Genomic DNA, 20,998 nt, shown 5'->3' with positions numbered 1-20,998 from the left:
AAGCTGATTTTTTCCACTGATTTGACTGGCTGACTATTTCGAGGCTTTGCATGTGATGACCTGCTGTTCTTCACAAACAGCATCTTTAATGTACTCACAGGGTCGTTCTGAAGTGACTGGGTGATTAAGTCTCTGCGAGAGGCCTGTGGGGCCTTGGGAATTACTCACCGTGTCCAGAGTTTCTGCCACAGACAAATCTTCCCTCTAGGTTACACTCAGCATCTCAAGAGTAGCCCTGGCTACTTGCTTTTGAGCTGGAACCCATTTCCCACTGACGTCCGGATTCCCCAGGACGGCTGGGCAAACTCACTTGTGTTCTTTGCGGCGGTTTTAAAACTGTCCTCTCTCGCCCCCCGCCCCGGGTGTTTCCATAGTTAAAGACGAAAAGCCAGTTTAGAGGAAAATACGGCAATTCGGTTTTGTGTTCACCATCAGAATAGAGGATTTTTCTATCTTTGAGTACATCGCTTGTTTGGGTTTTTAATCTATTTTTCATATTTGTTAAGTTCTCTGTGGTGTTATTTCAGCAAAATTCCCAACCTGACTAGTGAGGAAGACAAATTAGTCTGCTCTTTCCTTCTCCCCATGACCCGCCACATCCTTCAAGGCAACATTCAGTTTTACTGACTTTTCAGATGCGCCGGGGGAGTTCGCTCCCTGCTGAGCTGTGGCTGGTTTATAACTCAGATTAGCGCCTGATTTCTCTGCCCAGATGGACAAACCGCCTGAATGCATTCCATCCGCCCTACCCCCAATTGCTACACACACACACACACACACACACACACACCCTTTTGGAGGAGCCTAAATCGGGCAGCGATTCCTGGAGAGCCTGGATAAAAGCGGAGAGGCAGGGCAGGAGGACCCGGTCTTTCGGTTAGGGTTTCTTATGGAAATGGAGCTGCCCCCGACGAGACCGAGCCTCCGGCCTTCTCCCGGCCTCCCACCCCGAGCCGCGGCCCGAAGATGGCCAGAAACTGGGAGCCGCAGGCAGCCGGTTCAGGAGAAGGATTTCTGCTGGACGAGTGATCCCCCCTGCGAGCTTGGAGGCGCACCGCCGTCCCTCTCGCCTCCGAGGAACTCGGGGCGGGCTGGGTCCGGATGCGGGTCGCCCCAAGTCCCCGCCGCCTCCCGGGGCCGCGCGGCCTCCCCGCCCCCCCACTTGTTGCAGCTCGGCCCGAGCTGCGCTTGTTCCGCTCGCTGATTGTAAAAGGGTTTGACTTGCAGCTGACCCCGGGTCAGGACTTTCTCTCTGCTAATCCTGCTCTCTTTAAACACAAAAACACTCTGCCCTCTTCCCTCGCATCAGTCATTTTAATCCCCCGGCGGCTGACACCCCGCGCGGCCCCCGAGCCCAGGCTGCACCCGAGCGAGCTGGGGGCGGACGCCCGGGCCGCAGGCTCCAAGGCGGTGCCCCGGGACCCCTCCCGTGGGGACGTGGCCGAGGGGATGGGGGACGCGCCTCCCGGCACCTGCCGACCCCTCCCCCCCGCCCGCCCGCCCCGGACTCGGAGCGAGAGTCCCGGGCCGCCGCCGGGCCGCGCGGGCAGGGCGCAGGCCGCGGGGGGAGGCAGGCCGCGGCGAGCAGAGACAAAGGCAAGGCCGGGAGCGCAGAGAAGGACGGCGGAGGTGACGGAGCCGGCAGGGGAGGCAGAGAGAGGAGAGAGGAGAGGGTGGCGAACGGGCCGGGAAGGGAGTGCCGGGGGCCGCAGAGAAAGCGGCGAGCGGGAGGAGAGGCGGGGGCCGGGAAGCCGCCCGCTGCTGGCGCTGAACCGCCAACCGAGCAGGAGGGGAGCGACAGCGGGAAGCCGGGAGGCCCGGCCGCCCCCGCCGGGAGGGGACCGGGACCCGCGCGCCGTGCGCAGGGCGCCGCCCGCCGCCGACGCGGCTGCTTCCCGGGGGCGGGCGGAGCGGGGTCCCGGCGGGCGCGCAGCTGGAGAGGAAGGGCCGAGAGGAAGGGGGGCGGCGGGGAGGGGGAGGGGGCACAGCTCCGCGCCCCCCGCGGGGCCTCGCCGTCGGCCTGGGGGAGGCGGGCCGCGGCCGGGAGCGGGGGCGAGGGCGAGGGGTCCCCGGGTCCCCCTCCTCCGGGGCCCGGCCTCCGAGCGCGCGCCCACCCGCCGGCCCTCGCGCGGTCCCCGCGCCGCCCCTACCCTGCGGGACTAGGCGGAGGGGACCCGGGCCCACCTCCCTGGGCTCCTCGCCCCCTCCCCCCTCCCCTCCTGGCCCGGCCTTTCAATCCCGCCAAACAGTCCTGCTGGAAAAAAGAGCTGCGCCAAGGCCAAGTCTGCTTTTCACTTGAAGTTTCCAAGGAATCAAACCTATTATTACATTTTGCCGCCGACGTTTCTGGGGCCTCTGCCCCGCGGGCCAGGCTGCGGAAGCGGGGGGTGGGGGCGCGGTGGGTGCTGGAGTCAGGGCCGCCCTGGAGCGCGCTTTCCCGGGGCCCGCGGCCGGGAATGGGCCTTCTCGAAGGAACCGGCATTTTTCCGAGACAGAAGTCTGCGCTGCCCAGGCGTTGTCGGGAAAATGAAATGCGTGAATGTGCGTGTCATTCTCTTCCCACCGCATGATTTTAATAGACCCATCAGTCACGCTACCGACACATCTGCAGATCCGGCGCGCTGTACCCGCTACTGGTTTTGAAATGAATTCATGTCATCTAGCTACTGGTGGGGTCTCTGGAGCAGGGTTGGGGTGGGTAGGGAGTGGTGTCAAAGTCCTAACAACAACGACGACCGGGAAAAGGGCCTGCAGGTGTTGCTTGAAGGGGCAGAGAGAAGCAAGCAGGACAACTCCAGCAAACACAGCGCGCCCCTCTCAGCGTGGCGAGCCGGAGCGCGCCGAGACCGGTTTCTGAAGAACTCCGGCGGGAAGTTGTGCAGATTTAGCACTAGGCCTCCAAAGAGCGCTGGGCGCACTCTCCACCCCGCTACCAAACCAACCTGGAATAAGCTAGAGGAGTATGGCCCTGTGATCAGGAAGTGAAGGAGGCCACCGTGGTTTAAGGACAGCCACACAGTATATCTCCTTTCATGAAGACCTTGCGGGGTAGCTTGGCGAGAACGGCGCTCGGGGCTGAGGGACCTCTCCAGGCCTTGGGGAGTATTTCCCCCGCGAATGTAAATCAAGAAACATCACTGGGGTGATAAGATCTCAGTCCTAAAAGATGAATCCTGGCTAATTTCTACCCCCCCCCCCAGATTGTTTAAAAATTGAGTCATTCGAGAATTTATATTTGCTTTTTTTCCACGTCAACAAAACAAAACTGCTGATTTTCAGGAATCCCTCTTTTAAGATCTTCCTGGGTTTTTAACAAAGTGGCTTGGGCCACCTGGCATTGAATAGTTCTGCTGACTCTGAATGAGGCACCTAAGAAAAGGGGAAAAAAAAAAAAGCACCCTATAAGTCCACCTTCAGGAAACTGACAGCTCCGCCTGCAGTTGCCGGCAAACTGCTAAACTTCTCGCAGTCAGAAACATTCCAAGTGTGAACCACATTGCTAATAGGTGTTATGCCAACAGTCAGGCACTGAGACAAATTTGGTTACACACGTATGTGAGCACAGCCCCACATCTGTCTACCACTTGAGTCAGTGCAGGGAGATGGTTAGCAAAAGAACTGGACTCAGTCTGCTCAACTCTGTACATTGCAGGGTAAATGAGGCCTGCATTAGGCTGCATGGTGAGTTAACAGAGCATCACAGAATTTCCCCAAGCATCTCCCCGAGGGGATTGTGTGTGGCACTTATTCCCAGACTCTGTCACTATCTCAAGACGCTATTCTGCTCCGCAATCTATATGTATCCAAACAATCAGACTGCTAAAGCAAAAAAAGAAAAAAGAAAAAAGAAAAAAAAAGAAGAAAAAAGAAAAAAGGAAAAGAAAGGAGAAAAAAGGAAAAAAAAAAGGGTGACTTTATTATCTTGTTAGAAAGAAGCAGCTGACATTGCCATTCTTGAAATTTTTGCAGTCACTGTAAGGAATGAGTAGTTGAAGCAAAATTAATCAAAGTGATTCCAAAAATGACACGTGTCAATTGTCAGGTTAGCATCTGACTTAAAGCTATTCTCCAATGCAGGCTGGCTGTAGTTCTCATTAACCCGCCCGCACAGGATGGAGTTCGGACCATGGTCTAGGCTGGTTCCAGGCCCAAAAGAGATGGTGAGAAAATGAGGGCTGTTGACATCAGCATATTGTGATCTGTCCTAAGTTTTGCTCTTTTCAAAAAATATAATTTCATCTTTATGTTGTAGCTAATTCCAAAACGTATTTGCTACAGTATAACTTTTAAATGCAGTATTTAATGTCAGATTACTTGAAGACAAAGTTTTACAGAAAACTTTAAAATCCAGAAAAAACTGCAATGTACCAGGAAACACCTAGAAAAAATATAATTAAAAAATTTAAAGCATCAAACGACCTCAGATGTCATCAGGAATCATAAACACGGCAGTTTGCGTTCACATCGGTTAGCAGTTTGCATCCCAGTTCACGCAGGGGATGTGGGGGTGGTCGATTTTGAGTGTGAAAATCCAACGAAATGATTTTGGCCTTTTCCAAGGAGAAATAGACCAGAAGGAGGGGCTGAGTGAGGACAGACGGAGGGAGCTCGGTTGCAGTACGTTTTGGTTTAGAGAGTGCGGTTCCTTGAGCCCCAAACGGAAAATTCCACTTGCAATCTCCTTAATTGCAGAGGAATTGGGGGCTCCCGCGCCCCCGCCGTGGTCTTTGTCATCCATCCATAGCTCGGTCCCGCCCTTGGGGTCTCTGTTCTCCTCCGGACCAAACCGCGCGCAGGTCCCGGGCCAGCTGGCAGAGGCAAAGCCCGCAGCAAGGGATCGCAAAGCCCACCGGCGGTGGCCGGCAGTTAAAAACTACACGCCCAAGGGCCAGCCTACAGAACTATTTTTTTGGGGTGAGGGGGACAATTACTTCTCATTCCCTAATAACACCGTAACCGCTACAAAACAACCAATCGATTTTAACTTCCTTCGCTTCCTCTGAAGGCAGTTCCGTGCAAATGGTACCCTCTCCCCAGGGGCCCCCTCCGTTCTATTTATTTACTTCATGTTGATCATTTTTCTTCCTCTTCTGTCAGATTTACTAATTGCATTCTCGGCTCCTAAAACATGAACATAAATCGAGCACGTTTCAGGTTTATGGGGAAAAAAAACCGGGCTTTTCTCTCTTAAATTTATTGACTCAAAGCTGATGCATTTTGGGGGTGGGGTTCTTTTTTCGTTTTTAGAAGAAAAGCTTTTTAGGAAACTCTGTACATAATCCGAATCCCCCTCCCCACACCGCAACGCCTAAAAGAAAATTTCCACAATGCATTTACATGAAATATTACAAAACAAAACCAAAAAAGGGAAATACTCAGATACAGAAAGTTTTACAAAACCCAAAATAACGCTGCCGTCTGAACGGGGTGGGTGGGGGGAATCGCTGTATAAATTAACACACCAACCCAAAAAAGCGGTAACAACTACAAAAAACTCGGGGTTGGCTCTGCCTTCCTCTATTGATAACCAATGCGAACAGCTCGCCGGCTCCCTGGCACCCGACCGCCAAGAAGCGACGCGGGGTGAGAGCTGGCGCGCGGCCGCGGTAGAAAAGTTGGAGTCGCCTCCCTTGGTTTGGTCTTTGTGTCCCCTCGAGCAAAGAAAACGCTTTCTGCCTCCTCCGCGGAAGATAAATACTGTACAAAAAGTCTCAAGAAACACCGAAGTTCAGTCTTAAACGCACAGCTGTCCCGCCGAGCGGTCCCCCGGAGCTCCCGGTAAGGGGGTGCGCGTGTCAGCTGGTGTGCCGCGCCAGCGCTTCCCTTTTTACAAGAACGCAGAAACGTCGGTACAAAAGCAAGGCCGCGCCGGGCCGGGCCGGAGGCTCCGGGCGCGCGTCGCCGGCCGCAGGGTGGCCCGCGTCCCTAAATGTGCGTCAGGGGCACCGTGCCGTTGACGCCGGCGCCCGCGCCCTGGTAGTGCTGCGGTAGCGAGTGCAGCCGGCTCTGCGCCGCGGCGGCCGCCGCCGCCGCCGGGTCGCCGCCCTCGCCAGCCGGCAAGTACATGCTGATCATCTCGCGCAGGTCCCCGGGGCACGGCGCCCGCGAGTGCGCCGGGGCCGGCGGGCTGCCACTCGGCTCCGACTTGACCAGCGAGCCGAGCGCGCCCAGGGCGCCGGACGACGCGGCCGCCGCTGCCGCCGCCGCCGCCACGGCCGAGTTCTGGTGCGCGCCGCCCGCGGCGGCGGCGGCGGCGGCCGCGGCGCCGTAGGGGAGGCCGCCGTAGCCCGAGGGCGAGGCGCTCATGTAGCCCTGGGAGTTGGAGATGGGGCTGTACTGCAGCGCGCCCATGTCGTAGCGGTGCATGGGCTGCGGGTTGTGCGGGTGCGCGTGCGGGTGGTGCGGGTGCGGGTGCGCCGGGTGCGCGTGCGGGTGCGCGCCGCCCGCGCCGGGGTGCTGCCCGTAGGCCAGCTGCGCCTCCTGCATCATGGCTGCGGCGGCCGCCGCCGCCGCCACCGAGCCGGGGTAGGCGCCGTTGGCCCAGCCGTTGACGTGCGCGTAGCCGCCGCCCGCCGCGCCGCCCGGGCTCTCGAGGCGCTGGCCCACGGCCGCGGCGCCCACACCCACGCCCATGGCCACGGCCGCACCGCCGCCGCCCGCGCCGGCCGCCAGCAGCCCGCCGGCCAGCGAGTACTTGTCCTTCTTGAGCAGCGTCTTGGTCTTGCGGCGCGGCCGGTACTTGTAATCCGGGTGCTCCTTCATGTGCAGGGCGCGCAGTCGCTTGGCCTCGTCGATGAACGGCCGCTTCTCGGCCTCGGACATGACCTTCCACTCGGCACCCAGGCGCTTGCTGATCTCCGAGTTGTGCATCTTCGGGTTCTCCTGGGCCATCTTGCGCCGCTGTCCGCGGGACCACACCATGAAGGCGTTCATGGGCCGCTTGACCCGGTCCTGGTTGGCCTTGGCGCCCCCGCCGCCGCCACCTCCGCCCCCGCCCGCCCCGGCCGGGCCCGACAGGTTCGTGGGGGCCTGGGCGCCGCCGGGCGAGTGCAGGTCGGTCTCCATCATCATGCTGTACATCGGGGCGGCTCACGGGTTCACCGGCACCGCGCGGAGAGGGCCCGGAGCATAGACGGCCGGGGGGCGGGGGGATGGAGAGGGGCTCAGACGGAGCGAGATGTAGGTAGGGGGGAGAGGTCCGGGCAGAGAGGAGGCTGGGGAGAGGTGGAGGCGACCGCGAAAAAAAAGGAGGCAGGAACACACACACTCGGCGCCGGTCCGGCTCGCAGGCGCAAAGTTTCTCTCCGGCGCAAACCACTTGCTAAAGAGGTCGAGGGCCGGGGTCGCCGTCGTCACCGCCGCCGCAGCCGGGTCGCCTTCGGCGGAGTGGTGCAAACAGGTGCGGTCGTGGCCAAGTTGCAGCTCCACTTCGCGGGATGCGAGCGGTGCGCGGGGCCCGGCCGGGGGCTCGCCGCCGCCTCCTCCTCGCCCGCCGCCGCGCTGCCTCCTTTCTCCAGCGCTCGGTCCTCGGCGGCGGCCTCCAACTCCGGGGCTGCAACTTCTAGCAGGGCGGCGCGCCGCGTGCGCTGGGCATGTGCGGGTCCCAGGTGCCCGGGGGGAGCGAGGCGCCGAGGGGGGGAGCGGAGGGGGGCGGGGGGGGGCGATCGCGGCGCCGCCGGGGAGGGGGGCCAGGGGCAGCTGAGGGGGCGCAGGCGCGCGGAGAGGGCCAGAGAGCAGGCGGCCGAGCCCGGTACGGGCTGCCCGCTGCCTGCCCGGGGCCGTGCGCTCGGAGCGGAGGCGCACGCGGGGCCGGCGGCGCGCGGGGCCCAGCAGCCATACGCCGGGCCCGGGCTGCCATTAAATGAGCGCGCCGCGGCCAATGGGAGCCGGCGGCGGCGGTGATTTGCATGGCGCGCTGGCGAGTGACGTGGGGAGGGAGTAGGTGCACCGGGCGCGGGCGGCAGAGCGGGGAGGAGGGGAGGAAGGAGGGGGAAGGCAGGCCCGGGAGGGGGTCACAGCCACGCTGCTTCCTGAGCGCGCGCGGCGGCGGCGGCGAACCCGAGCGCACCCTCCTCGCCTCTCCCCGCCCGCGCGCTCCGAGCGACGAGCGATCGGGTTTAAAAGCGGAGACGGAGAAAGAATTATGCGGGGCGGGGGTGCGGGTGAGGCCTGGGGGGAATGCAGCCCCGAACCTTGTTTAAAGGAGCGCAAAGGAGCCCCAGCGCCTCCTCCGCTCCCCCGCCTGCCTCCTCTGCTCCTGCGGGGGAGAGGAAAGTTGCCGGCGAGGCGGGATCCTCGGCCCGAGGGCTGGGAAGCAAGGGCGCGCCCCTGGGAGCAGGGGAGACCCTCTGAGGTGCACGACTGGAGGGACCCCCCCCCCTCCCCGCGAGGCTCGGACGGCGCGGTCCCCCACCCTCCCAAGGAAGCGCGCTGCGCCGCCGCCGCGCAGAAGTCCTCCAGTGCCCCCTCTCGTAGGCAGGGCCTCCACATCCAGGCCGCAAGCATCCTGTCAAGGGGGAGCATTTGTGTCGGGCTTGGCTCCACGGCAGCTTTAGCTCTAGCCCTGAACTTTTATTTTGGAGAGGGGTCTTGCAATGAGCCTGGGGGTTGTAACCACGTGCTCCTCTCAATTTGGCTTCTTCCTCCTGAAAAGGAATTTCTAGGAAGGTTTGAAAACAACAACCATCTGCAATCTAGTTCCTCCACAACAGTTGAAAAAGTTTCTTGAAATCGCAAAAAAAAAAAAAAAAAAAAAAAAAAAAAAGAGAGACCTAGCCATTGCGGCGAATCTTCCAACAAGATGTTTGCCTAAGGACTAGGAAAACTTGGAGAAGGGAGCCGGGCCACCCGAACCCAAATCGGAAAAGCAGGGCCTTGGGACTAAGGGACAGATGCCCGTTTTCTGGAATGATTATCCACCTGGGGTTATAGTTCTTAATCCTCGAAGGGTTCTCAATACCGGGAAGTACAGAATTTGCACACGCATTCTCAAATAACACAGCGCTCGTGCTGCCGTCTCCACCGGAAGGGTTTTAAAGTGGCCTGAAGACTCGGAGACGAGCGGCTGGGTCCAAACACCCCTCCCTAGACCTCTTGGAGGAAGGGATGCTGCCTGTGCACCAGAGAGGGAGGCGCTCAGGACTTTGCTGGTGGGTGAAGTGGTGCCTAACCAAAGTGCCAGGACTGACTACCTTACAAGAGAGATAAACACATGACGATGGTGGTGACCATTTTAGGAGGAGCCGCGCGGATGTTTAGGTCTGTTGGGCAGTGAATACCTGCAGCCTTTCCCCCTTTCCCCCTCTCCATTAAAAAGAAAATTCTTGAGGTTGTGAATTTCCTGACTCTATTGCTTGTCCAAGGTACAGGAATAATGCTTTCTTTCCTCTCAATGACTATGATTATTACTCTAGCATTTTTTTTTTATTGCAGGGTTTGCTCCCGTATGCAGTGCAAGAACAAATTGGTCTCTGCAGATTAAAGTGCTTTCATTTCAGGGTATTCAGCATTTAATAGTGAACTCATCAAATAATATATAATTATATTAGAAAGGAAATGTCAGTTCATATTTATTTTTCACCAAATATCTAAGTTATCAACTTGGTTTTCAACTCCCTTCTTATTTCCCCAGTCGAGTTTGTTAAATCTCTTGATTGGTTTCCTGCACCACCTCCAAATATCGGTTACATTATGAATGAACAACAACAAGACAAAAGAACAAGAGTATTGTTTAAGAATATGCCAGAGATCTGTTTTTCTTTGATAATTTAGGAGGCGATGGGTGTGAGTGAGATCCAGTGTGTTAGGGAAAGCCAGCAAGACTGAAATAAAGGAAACGGTTTACAAATTATAAACTATATTATCCACTTAGCAATTGAAAGATTTCTTTCCTCTGCTTTTCAATTTAGATTTTAAACTAAATAGCCGAAGACCCCCTGAAAATGCTTTGTGTGAATCAGGTTTGGCACATTATTTTCCATATCAATGGAGCAATTTATTTTATAAACACCCTGCACTCCAGTGTGCATGGCAGGGACGCTTTATGCTTTGGGGGACTTGGATAGCTGACTTTGAAAGGGCCTGGTTTCTTTCTACCATAGTCCTGAAAATTGTTTCCAAATAGGAAGTTAGCCTTGTTTTCCTGAGCATCTAAATAGGGGGTAAATGGCTTAGCCTTGTCAAGATCCTGCTGGTGCTTAGCGTTCAGGGCGCTTCTCCATAAGCCCTTTTTAGTGAGGAGGTGTTCCCTGAGCCCAAGCGGGGGCACACGCTATGGGTGCCCACGTGCATAAGTATTAAACCCCAGCTGCAGGTGTAACTTGTTGCCAAGCGATGGATGATTGGCAGGCGCTGCCTGAGCCAATTAGGCAGTGGCAGGGCACTGCTTGCCAGACCTCCGGGAGTCTTCCATCCTGGCACGAAGGGTGAGGGCGGCGCATCAACTCCTGCCGGTGATGGCTTCTAGGAGCCTCAATTTCCCGCTCCTGTGACCCCCTCCTCCCCAGCAACTCTTTTAAAAACAGCGAAAATAGTCCCAAACAGTTGGAAAACCACCACCCCTCCCGGATGCTGTGTTTCTCCCTTCTGCTGCCCACCAGGTTGGCAGGGGCCTTTGGGAGCTGAGGACTTTCCCAAAGGCCAGGCCCTGAGGCTTGGAAATCAGACTACACTATTCCCAAGGGATGCCAGGAGAGCCCAGAGCCCAGCAAAAGACTAGTTCACTGCCCACTGACCAAATCTGGTCTCTTGGCAACTCTGAAACTGCACTGTGCCTCTTTGTTCAAAATGCCAAGGAGAAGACCAACTTAGAAAGGCAGATGAGTAAAAATGCTTTCTGTGCTTTTATTGAACTCGTGGGCACGATTGTCAAAGAAAATTCAGATCCAAGCCATCTTTAGGGGTAACTGTATACGGACCCCTATGCATTCGTGTGCATATAGTGTATGCACAGGATACATGCATGCAGAGACATACATATATGCCTGTACCACAAAATAGATGCACCTGTTTATAAACATGTGTATGCCCATGTAAATGTATAGGATATGCACACTGAATATACACACATGCATACATGTAAATATATGTATACACAGGGCACATACATAGAGACACACATATACATACTGCTGCATGCCCAGAGTACATGCACACCTGTATCACAGAATTCTAAGTACCACAGAATATATGCACACTGGTTGGTGTGCACACAAAGAATATATGCATATATATTGATGGGCTCTATTTTGGTAGCTAGACAAGAGCCCTTGACTTTCAAATAGAGTTCTGGACTTTAACACCATTCATTAGTTTACACTGCCTGCCTCTAGCAACGAAAACTTCTGGCGGTTTTGCTTTCCCCCCTCCCTGTGGTTGTGCTCAGGAGAATTCTGGGAAGTAGCGAGAGTGACTGCGGAGAGCATCCCAGCCCCCCCCCCCCACATCTGTAAAGGAGAGCCGGCGTCCAGGCACACAGAGGTGACTTTCTGTACCAGCGCCAATCTCAAGCGCCCAGAAGCAGAGCGATGGACAGATCAGTAGTTCCGGAGGACAATCAAAGGTCACTCTAGAGAAGCAAAGGCGACTAAAAGCCTCCTGTCTCCCGAGGCCTTGGCACAGACAGCCTGTCCCCAGCGGGATGTGCCCAGATCTCTGCCCGCTGCCCTCGCTCAGTGCAGCGCCAGCGGCTTCTCCAGGCCCTCTCAGGACGGAGGCCAAAGCGCAGGAGCCTCGGTAGACCGCCCAGGGCGCGGCCCAAAGGACTGAGCCCAAATCTCACAGCCAGGTCACGACGGAGCCGCCAATTCCTAGGCAGGACTTCTGCGAAAGAAAGGAGAAGAGCCTGAGAAGCAGAAGGCGGGAGGAAAGCGCGGGAGAGAGAAAAAGAAAGAGGGAGGCGGTTCATTGGCAAGAGGCCTCCGAGGTCATCTCCGCCGACAGGAGGCGCAGACCAAGAGGCGGAGGCTCGCGCGCGTGGGAGGGGACCGTGGCGCCGGGCGGGGTGAGGGCTGGAGGGGACATCGCGGGCAGGCGCGGGGGAGCCGGCCCGGGTGCGCGCCCTGACCCTGGCCCCGTGCGCGTCTGCTGGGCCCGGCCGCCGCGTGGGCCGCGATCGCCGTCTGCTGGCCGCCACCGCCCTCGCCGCCCGGGCGGAGCTCCAGGGCCTCGGGCCGGCGCTCTCCAGCTCCTGCGGCCGCCCGCCGGCTCCCAGGGCGTGGCGGGCGCCTTCGGGGCGCCCGGTGACCGGCTGGGGCCGTGGGGGCGCCTGTTTTCCCCGACCTCCGGGCGCTCTCGGTCCTTCCTCTGCGCTCTGACCTGGGCTCCTTTGGCCCCACTGCTCCCAAACTCAAGGAGCCAAAGTAGCAGAAAAGTTTTTGTTGGTTTTTGTTTTAAAATTAAAAAAAAAAAAAAAAAAGTCGTGGAAAGAAGGGAAGAGAGGCAAGAGGAAGGAAAGAGAATCGCTGCCAACTTCGCTTCGAGCGACTTCGGTCATTACCGAGCAGGAGGTCTTTGCAGCCACTCCGGGCGCGCAAGCCCACCCTCCTCTCCTTCAACTAGAAGCGCGGGCCTGGGGGGCCGTTCCAGGAGCATCTGCAGGAGAAAGGAAATAGAGCCCATCCCCTCGAAGCCAAGCAAGACTCTCGCCAGCCATCAGCTTGGAGATCCGCAAATTCACAGCGAAGATCAGACAATCTTGTGCGCGCGCGCGTTGTTTGTGCCTCTAGCGCTCTGGGTGAAAGCGTTTGGAGAATCTCTGGGAGCTTTCGAGTAGGGGCTCACCCTGTGAGCAGTACTCACACATATAATTCAAATTTCACAGCTGACCTGCTCTGAAAACCTCAATCAGCTTCTAATTGAAGGGAAAACAAAATATTGCTTCCCTACAGCAGAGCTAACGATTTAATCATTATATCAGACATTATAGCTTTTAATTAGGCTAATGCTGATACTGTATGGAAAGAGATAATTCCACACAGTTCTTGATGAATTCTGTAATTGGGTTAACGGCGGAGCAGTTGGGGGAGAGCCGTCAATATTCAAGCCGCGTCTGTAGCCACCAGGTTTATGAATGAACGAGGAAAGGCAGGCGAGGAAAACACTGGGACCCGAGGGAGCCTCGCGCCCTCCGCCCGGGCAGAGCTGCGGGCGCTCTGGAGGGAGGGCGGCCGCGGGGTGCCCGGCGCCCAGGCCTCGCCCGCCAGCTCCGGCTCCTCCTGCCGCTGGGCTGCCCAGCCCTTCTTCTGCGGGAAACTTTCCAAGAAGAAAGTCAGCCAGGCCTATCCACCTGCCGAAGTCCGCCTGGGCCCTGGGATCCCCTGAGGGTGCCACCCAGCCCAAGCAGTTGGGGCGGAGGGCTGGGCCGAGCACTGCTTTAGCGCGCCGCTCAGGGCGGCCTTTAAAAGGCAGGGCTCTGGCCCCGGTGCCCGGCGGGAGGGCACAGCGCCGCGGGCCGAGGCAGCCCTTGCGGGCGCCTGGAACTGGAGGAGGGGAGAGCGCGCAGAGAGCCAGGCGCCGCAGGCCACCTGCCTTCTCGGTCCTCACCGATTGTTCAGGGCTTGGCGGCAAAGTGGCTCGAGTGGGGACCCTCGCTAGTGCCCAGTGGCCCAAGCCGGTTGGCCTTGCAAGAGCCGCTGCCCGACCCCGAGCGGCAGAGGAAGATGGGCGCAAGCCGGCCGCCTCCCTTCCTGGACCAGCCCTGGACGTCCTGAGCGCGGCGGGGAAGGAAAACGCTGTTAGACGCGCCGGCAGGAAGCCAGCTGGGCGAGGGCACGCCGCGGACCCCCTCCCCATGCCGCCTGGCCACCCGCGGCCGGGGTCGCCGGGGATCCTGCTCGGCGGCTCCGCTGGGCAGCCTCTCCTCGCAGGGCGAGTCGCCGAGAGCGGAGGCAGGGCCCGCGGAGCCCTCGCTCTGCCTCCGGGACCAGCAAGAGGTGGGCTCGGGGCGGCGAGTCCGCGGAGCTGAGACGGCGGTGCCGGAGGATCCGGGCCGGGAGCCTCGGATTTTGAGGAGAAGATGCCCGAACCTCTAAAATTTGGAGGGGCTTTTTCGAAGGCCACCTGAGACGGGCCTTCTGCGGTGTATAACCCAAATGGTTGCAGGGTGCAATTTCTATGTACTTTTTATATTTCTGCAACACCCCCTCCCCTAATTTTTTCTTACTCCTTGGCTTACCTTACACCAGCGCAATATTCTCCTTCAAGATAAATATACTGTATTGTGATTCATCCTTGTCTTATTTTGTCAGTAATTACCACAAAATTAAATGGGTCACTGCTAAAGTTTCATTTACACAACCCCCGGTAATTAACAGTTTGAATACACCTTTTTACGTGGTACAAAAGTTGTAATTTCCTAACGCGTGTAGTTTTTTATTGGTAAAGAATGCTCATGTTCAGTGTGATAATAAGAATACAAAGCTAGTCCTCTGAGCAGGAGGTGTGCTTGGTTTCTGATGAAGCTCCTGTAAAGGCTCAGCAAAGAGCAAACTTGGCGGAATTGGGGGGGGGGGAGCTTCCTAACTTCAAATTAAAACTTATGGAAATAAAGGCCCTGAGAATGCACTGTTTGTGATCAAGCCAACTGCTAAAGCCAAAATCCTTTCGGGAAGCTGATCCAGCCTCCGCAGTTAAACAGAGGAGCTGGCAGGCCCTATCCCAGTGTGGGGGGGAAGGTGGGGTTTGCCCCAGGATGCTGCCGTAAGGTTTACTCTCAAGAGATGAAAAACAGTGTTTCAGGCCGTGCAGTGCCCCAGTCAAGTCCAGGCCAGCTGCTGGCCAGGAGGTGTATATGCAGGAAAGAGCCACGTTTATGAGTAAACATGGCCCTTTCTCATATTCTCTCTCATTAGCCCCCAGATAGAAAAGGCATCACTCACAAGAGGAGGCAAGTCATAAGGAATTTCTATGTGAAAGGAAATAAAGTGAAATCAGAGATGCTTTTTCTTACAGGCCATCCCTGTTATTGCAAATTAGATTATAGCTACACAGGCTTCAATATAAACATGACACAAGGTTCACATGAGTGAAAGAACCATCCACTCCAATCTCTCCTTTCATCGAAGCATCTCACATAAATTACATCTTGTCCTTTAATACACTTTTCAATGAGATTAAAACATCACTTTGACACAATTTCAAGCCCTTTCAGTTGCTTACTTCAGAAAACAGCAAGCAGAGAAGAGCGTCCATCAAAATCTTCAGGCGGTGGGGTTGGGTTCCAAAGGCAGGACCGGGGCTCTGCGCTGTGAGCTTAGAGGGCCCCTGGCTACATTTTAATGCCCTTTCCTCACCTCCAGGATGCAGAGCAGCCCTCCTGCAAGGGACAAGTAGGATGCCCTCTGGCTGGGTGAGGCCTGGTGACCATCTGAGCGCAGGGGGTGGAGGAGGGATGGGGAAGGACCTGCAGCCCCTCCCCGAGGCTCTCCAGGACCTTCCCCGACTCAGGATACTAACTATTTGGGGGACTGAGCATCATGAGAAGGTGGAGGAAAGTCTGGCGGATCAGAGAGAGAGAGAGAGAGAGAGGGAGGGAGAGAGAGAGAGAGGAAGAGAGGGGGAGAGAGAGGGAGGAAGAGAGGGAGAGAGAGAGGGAGGAAGAGAGAGAGAGAGAGAGGAAGAGAGAGCCCTTTTTCAGGGCTAATATTTGAACCCTAAGTCTGAGTGAGGAAAGAGTGTGTGAGCAGAGGGGTCTTGGTGGAAGCTGGCCAGTGGGTGATTCCCACCCCCGTCAGGCTGCCCTCGACATCTCTCCCTCTATGGACTGACTGCCCCTGGACTGGCTCCAGGGAGTGCCCCCCCCCCCAAAAAAGACAAAGGACCCCCATCGGGCAGCAGGGGAGGAGGATTTGGTCCTGCAGGACCTCGGTGTTTTCCTTAGTTCCAGCCAGCCCAGACTGGGTGGAGCCCCCACAAAAACGCCACTGGCTTTTGCTCCCCCAGGAGACGCTCGTCACCACCCATCCTTCCAGGGGTTGTACCCTCTACCTTCCCGCAGGTAGGCCGCGACTCCGGGGCACAGTTCGGCTGCAGGACCCTGCCGGCCCCACCTACTCGTGGGCAGAGAGACCGGGTCCCCCAGGTCTAGCAGACCTTAGTTCTGCGGGGTTCCTTAGGCAGACGCCCCCTTTTCCATTCCTAGCCCGCCGGCTCCCTCCAGCTGCTGCCTCCCGCGCCAGGCTGGCCTTTTGCTCCATCGTCTTCCGCCTGCGTGGAGGACCCCGACACAAGGCCACCTGGAGGTTTCCGTGGTCCTCAAGGGGCAGGTGTGGCCTTCTCCGTGCCTGCCCGTCGTTCAGCCTGAGCCACCCGCCCGGTCGCCCCATCCACGGGAGACACTGCGGGGCGGGGGGGGGGGGTGGACAGGAAAACTGGGAGCACCCAAGGGAGGTGGGGGTGGGACACAGTCCTTTCCGTGTGGATCCTGGCCTTAGCTTCTGGTTCGCAGCTCCAGGTGGGCGCATTGGGTGACACTGTCCCGCGCAGGGGGTTCCCCTCTGTGGAAGCCACACTGCCCGCCAGAGCCGAGGTGAGGACAGCACCCCTCCCTCCTCAACTCCAGAGGGGGGAAACCCCCCAGCTGGCCGCCTGCGCAGCCCTGCTGCGGGGCTGAGGGTCTCCGCCAGCTGGGGTGCCACCGGTGCAGGCCCTGCGCTCCGGGAAATCGATGCGTTAAAGCGGGCTTTTAATGGGTTAATTGACTGGCGACCGCTATCGTGTTCAAACACCCGCTTCTCCCCTAGGCGAGGCAGCCGGCCCCATCCTGTTCTCGGTCGATGGCAGCCAGGCGCCCCGCCCGGCCGGTGGTTTCCAGCACCAGCCGCCGCCGAAAATCTATGTCACCTTTGAAACTCCGCGACCTTTCCGCTCAGCGGGCGGCTCAAACCCGGGAAATGGGGGGCCGAGGCGGGCGGCCGGCGCGCGCGGGCGGGGAGACTCCCGGCTGCGCGCCTGGAGGACCAAGGCTCGCCTCCCGCGGCACCGTGACGCCGAGCCGGTGCGATTTCGCAGGAGGAGGGAGGATGCGCCCAGGGGACGGGGCGCCCGCGCAGGGACCACCGGTATCTAGAGCGGCCCACTTTGCAGGCGGGGCTTTGGGGCGCTGGGGCCCCCGCCCGCAGGACGGAGGCAGCGACCGCACCCGCGGAGCTCGAGGCCCGGCGCCGGATCCAAGGCCGCTCGCCGCAAGTCAAGTCGAGGGATCCCTGCTCATTGATTTTTTTTTTTTTTTTTTTTTTTTTTTTGGTGGCAGTATTAACACAGTCAAGACCGTCGGTCAGTCAAAGTTAAATTGATTCTTTGCCCCAAACACCTCTCACTAAATGGCACGCGCTCAACATGTTAATTTTTAAAACGTAATTTCGACCCGGGGCCTCAGTTCTCCGGGAGCGCACCGCCGAGAGCAGGAGCGGCTCTGCCCGCGCAAGGGCGCCGGGGCGGGAGTCCGGGCCTCGGCGGGGTGGGGCGCGCGGATAGGGGGACAAGGGGAGCCTGTGGACGCTAACCGCCCCCCACCCCATCGGCTGGCCGGACCTCCCTCCCCTCCCCCCAAAGGGCGACCCGAAGAGAAACAGAGTCTCTCGGTCCCTTGGGCGGCGGCCAATCCAAAAAGCCGAGGAGGAGGGAGGCGTGAGCGCAGAGATAAGAACATGACAAATGGAGCCGGCGCGCGAGTCCGAGTCCGAGTCGCCCGCGGCGGTGGGCGCAGCGCCCCACCTGTTCCTTCGCGAGGACGGACGCTGCGGGGACACCCGACACCCCCTACGGCCGGTCGCCCGCAGGGACCCCGCGCCCCCTCCCGAGCCTCTCCTGCCCGCTTCCGGGCTCAGGGCGGGCGGAAGCCCCCGCGCAAGTTCCAGATACACTTACAGTTAGTTCCTCCTCCAGCTCCAGCCGGTCCGGGAGCCCGTCCGGCTCGGCCGCGCCCCGGCGCTCGGCCCCGGGCACCTCCCCAGCCCGGCGCCGCGGGGCCGGCCGCGCGCTCCGCCCGCTCCGTACGCCGCGCGCCGCTGCCCGGGGACCCCAGCCCGGCCGGCTCCCGGCGGCGCCGCTCGGCAGACGCGGGCGCCGGCGCCACGCGCACGCACACTCACACGCGCACACTCACACGCGCACACTCACGCGCACCCTGCTCGCACACTCGCTGCACACGCACACGCCGCGCCTCGCCTCGCGCGCCTGCCTCCCAGGCACGCACGCTGCGGGCGAGAGGGACAAGAAATGAAATTTATTATTGATAGGAAAGACTTTAAAGACAATTTCAAGTGATTGTTTCTCTCTGGAAAAGGGGGATCCCTCCACATAATGAAACGCCTTTTGTGTGGCGCCGAACAATACCAAACAAGTATTCTAATAAATAGCCACTTTTTTGTTCCTACTCGACAGTGAATAGAATCGAGCAGTTGGTTCGCGAGCAGCTGCGACGCCGCCGTTTTGAGCGGGGAGGTGGAGCCGCGTCCCCCGAGCTCCCCGCGCCGCGGCCCAGCCCGCGCCCCCACCCCCGGCCCCGGGCCGGCCTCGGAGGTTCGGGCCCACAACGCTGGGTGGCCTGAAAGTCCCCTCCTCTCCGCCCCCCCCCCCCCCCGGCCCCCATAAAACCGCTGTCACCCCTGTCATCACACAGGCTACGGATGTGCGCCGGGAACTGCTCTCGGGCCCTTCCTAGCCTCTGGGTGGGTGGGTGTCCGGCCCCCGCCCGCAGGCCCCTGTCGCCGCGACGGTTTATCAGCGCCGCCCCCACTCTCTCCCGCCACGTCCTCGCTCTGGGCTCCCTCCTCCCGGACCGAGCTCCAGCTTTGTTCTCCCGCCCAGGGGACACCTTGGCCTCGCTTTGATTTTTTTGTTTTTTTTGTTTTGTTACCGCTGGAAGCCCTGTCTAAGGTTTAGGGTTGTGGACGCAAAACTCTCCAGGTAAGAAGTCGCCACGGCCAGGGGGCTCGCGTTCCCAGAGCGCACGGCCGGTGGGGAGCCCGCCCGGGGAGCCGGCCCTCGCGGAGCCCGGACTCCCTCTTGGAGAGCGGGGGTCCCCAGCCGCCCCCTCGGCCAGAGCCGGAGGAGGAGACCTGAGAAGGCGCCCGAGCCGGGCCACCTCGCTCCCCGCCTCTCTCCTCTCCCTCTCTAGAACCGGGCTTCGAGTTAACACTAGCACCCTCTGGTCCTCCCTGGAAATGCATCAGAAGCAAAGGAACTGCCTTTCTGAAAACGATGACTACCTCGCGCCTAGAGGACTCCGACCTCCTCCCACCCGAAGGAACGATATTTACCAACATTTAAAAAAATAAAAGCGGTACAAACACAGCACATTTGAACATCTCAAGAGCCCGCCAGCCCCTCCGTGTTCCAGGGTGTAAGGCGTGTGTACTTATCTATATATCTTGGACAAATGTATGATAATTTTTTTTTTCATTGCGCGCAGCTGCAGTTTTCAGGAGGTCCTTGTCTGTCTGGCTCTAATTGTGGAGACAAAACCCCACACGACTTTACTCAAAGGACCTTAATCTAGAGAAACATTATGTCATTTGCAAATCATTGCTTAATCGGACTACGCTATTCAGAGGTGCAGGGAGAAGGGGCATTTTCCGAAATGGCCCTAGAGCTCAGGTGTTGAGGAGGATGCTCCTTCTAGCAGTTTCTTTCCCCGAGGCAGTTGGTGTAACTGTCAAATGCAACAGAAGGCGTTGCCTTCCTTGGGGACGAGGAGGATTTGCAATTTACTTCTGAGACACTGTATTCCCTGGAGTTTAAGGTAATTTAGTTCTGCCACCGGAGAGGCAGTAACAATAGGAAGAGAGAGTTTGGTCCTTGACATTTAAAAAAAAACCTGGGTTTGTGCAGGAATCTCGCGGCAGGAAAGGAGGAAGCAGGCTGCCGTTGGACCCATTCCAGCAGACACCCTGAAAGTCTTTTCCTTTTGTGGGGAAAATGGAAACATTTTGGAATCCAGATTTAAAACTCTGACTTATATTTTACATGTTAAATCACTGAAAGATTGGGTACAACACTGCATAAAGCTTCAAAACCTGCAAATATTTGACTGGTTTTGTAAGCGAGCAGCTGCCAGTCATGTGGCTTTGACAGGCTGCCACAATTTTGTCACTTAATAGTGGGTGTTAGGCTAAGTGCAAAACACTCTGGCAAACAGATGTCAAATCCGTATCTCATATCCATGGGGGTTGTGAAGTGGAGTTTTAACCCACAGCGAGGCCTGGCGCGTGGGAGCCCACGTGGACACCGGTGCCTAGTGCCTGGGATGCGAGGGCTCCGAGTCCTGGCCGGGCCCTGGGCGCTGCTGGAATTCTCTAAAACCAGAGATGCGCCTCTTCCACCCAGGCAATGAGGAGAGAGGGGAGGAGCAGGCGGTGCGGTGCCCGGGAGGACAGAGCAAGCTCACCGCAACCAGGGGATGCCGGCAGCTTTGCAGATCCCAGCGCCAGGGGACAGTGAGTGCAGCGGCTCCCTTAGCTCTGGGCTCTCCCTGGCGCCAGGCCTCTGCCCGGAGAGCTCGGCCCTGGCAGCAAGCCTTTCCTGTGGCCTCGGTACTGAGACCCAAGAGGTGCCACGGCAGGGGAACTGGCTCAGCTCGTTTGTCCCAGGCCACGCCAGACGGCAGCGAGGCCCAGAGCCCCCAGCAGAGAGCCGAGGGTGTGCACAGCCGCCTCACTGCCACGGCCCGCCAGCCCGGGTGTCTGGGTTGCAATTGGCTGTTTCTCAGAGTTGGTGCCCAGGATAGGCCCCAAAGACACCGGGGTCCTCCCACAGTGGGGATTGGGGGCCGGGGGGTGTCAAGAGAGTGAAGTCCTCGTTTGGTGCCCCAGAGGTGGGCCTGGGACCTCCTCTTTCTCCCAAAGGCCTGCACTGCGCTTTCAATCCCAAGGGACCCCTTTTCTCTGCCCCAGCAGCTGCTGGCCCTCCTGGTCCTGAGCCTGAGCTGCCGGCTGTGTGTCCTGCACACTCTCCCCGCAAAGCAAAGCCACGGAGGCTGATTCTGCAGGAGGTGTATTTC

General features: G+C 58.5%; 2 protein-coding genes and 1 long non-coding RNA gene across 5 annotated transcripts in view; all 3 read right to left on the bottom strand.

The window, feature by feature from the left end:
• LOC110255867 (uncharacterized) overlaps positions 1–20,998 on the bottom strand; it is a 477,486-nt gene that overhangs the window by 62,306 nt on the left and 394,182 nt on the right. The gene's annotated exons all lie outside the window — the stretch shown is intronic.
• On the bottom strand, positions 5,813–7,566 carry SOX1 (SRY-box transcription factor 1). Its single transcript, XM_021065935.2, has one exon. It carries the CDS (start codon positions 7,078–7,080, stop codon positions 5,926–5,928), a length of 1,155 nt encoding a protein of 384 aa, XP_020921594.1. The 5' UTR covers positions 7,081–7,566; the 3' UTR covers positions 5,813–5,925.
• Positions 7,301–8,006, bottom strand: LOC146398738 (uncharacterized; the record flags this gene model as incomplete). The annotated part of the gene is made up of 1 exon (XM_084982496.1): positions 7,301–8,006. A coding segment is annotated over one exon (654 nt), but the record flags the coding sequence as incomplete, so codon positions are not given.

This window comes from Sus scrofa, chromosome 11, assembly GCF_054392235.1.
Source record: "Sus scrofa isolate SSC_HxYL_T2T_F1_AM1 chromosome 11, Sscrofa_HxYL_maternal_Yorkshire_Landrace_v2.0, whole genome shotgun sequence".
Classification (NCBI taxonomy): domain Eukaryota; kingdom Metazoa; phylum Chordata; class Mammalia; order Artiodactyla; family Suidae; genus Sus; species Sus scrofa.
Note: the sequence above shows the minus strand (reverse complement) of the source record. Positions and strands in the feature narration are given on the sequence as shown.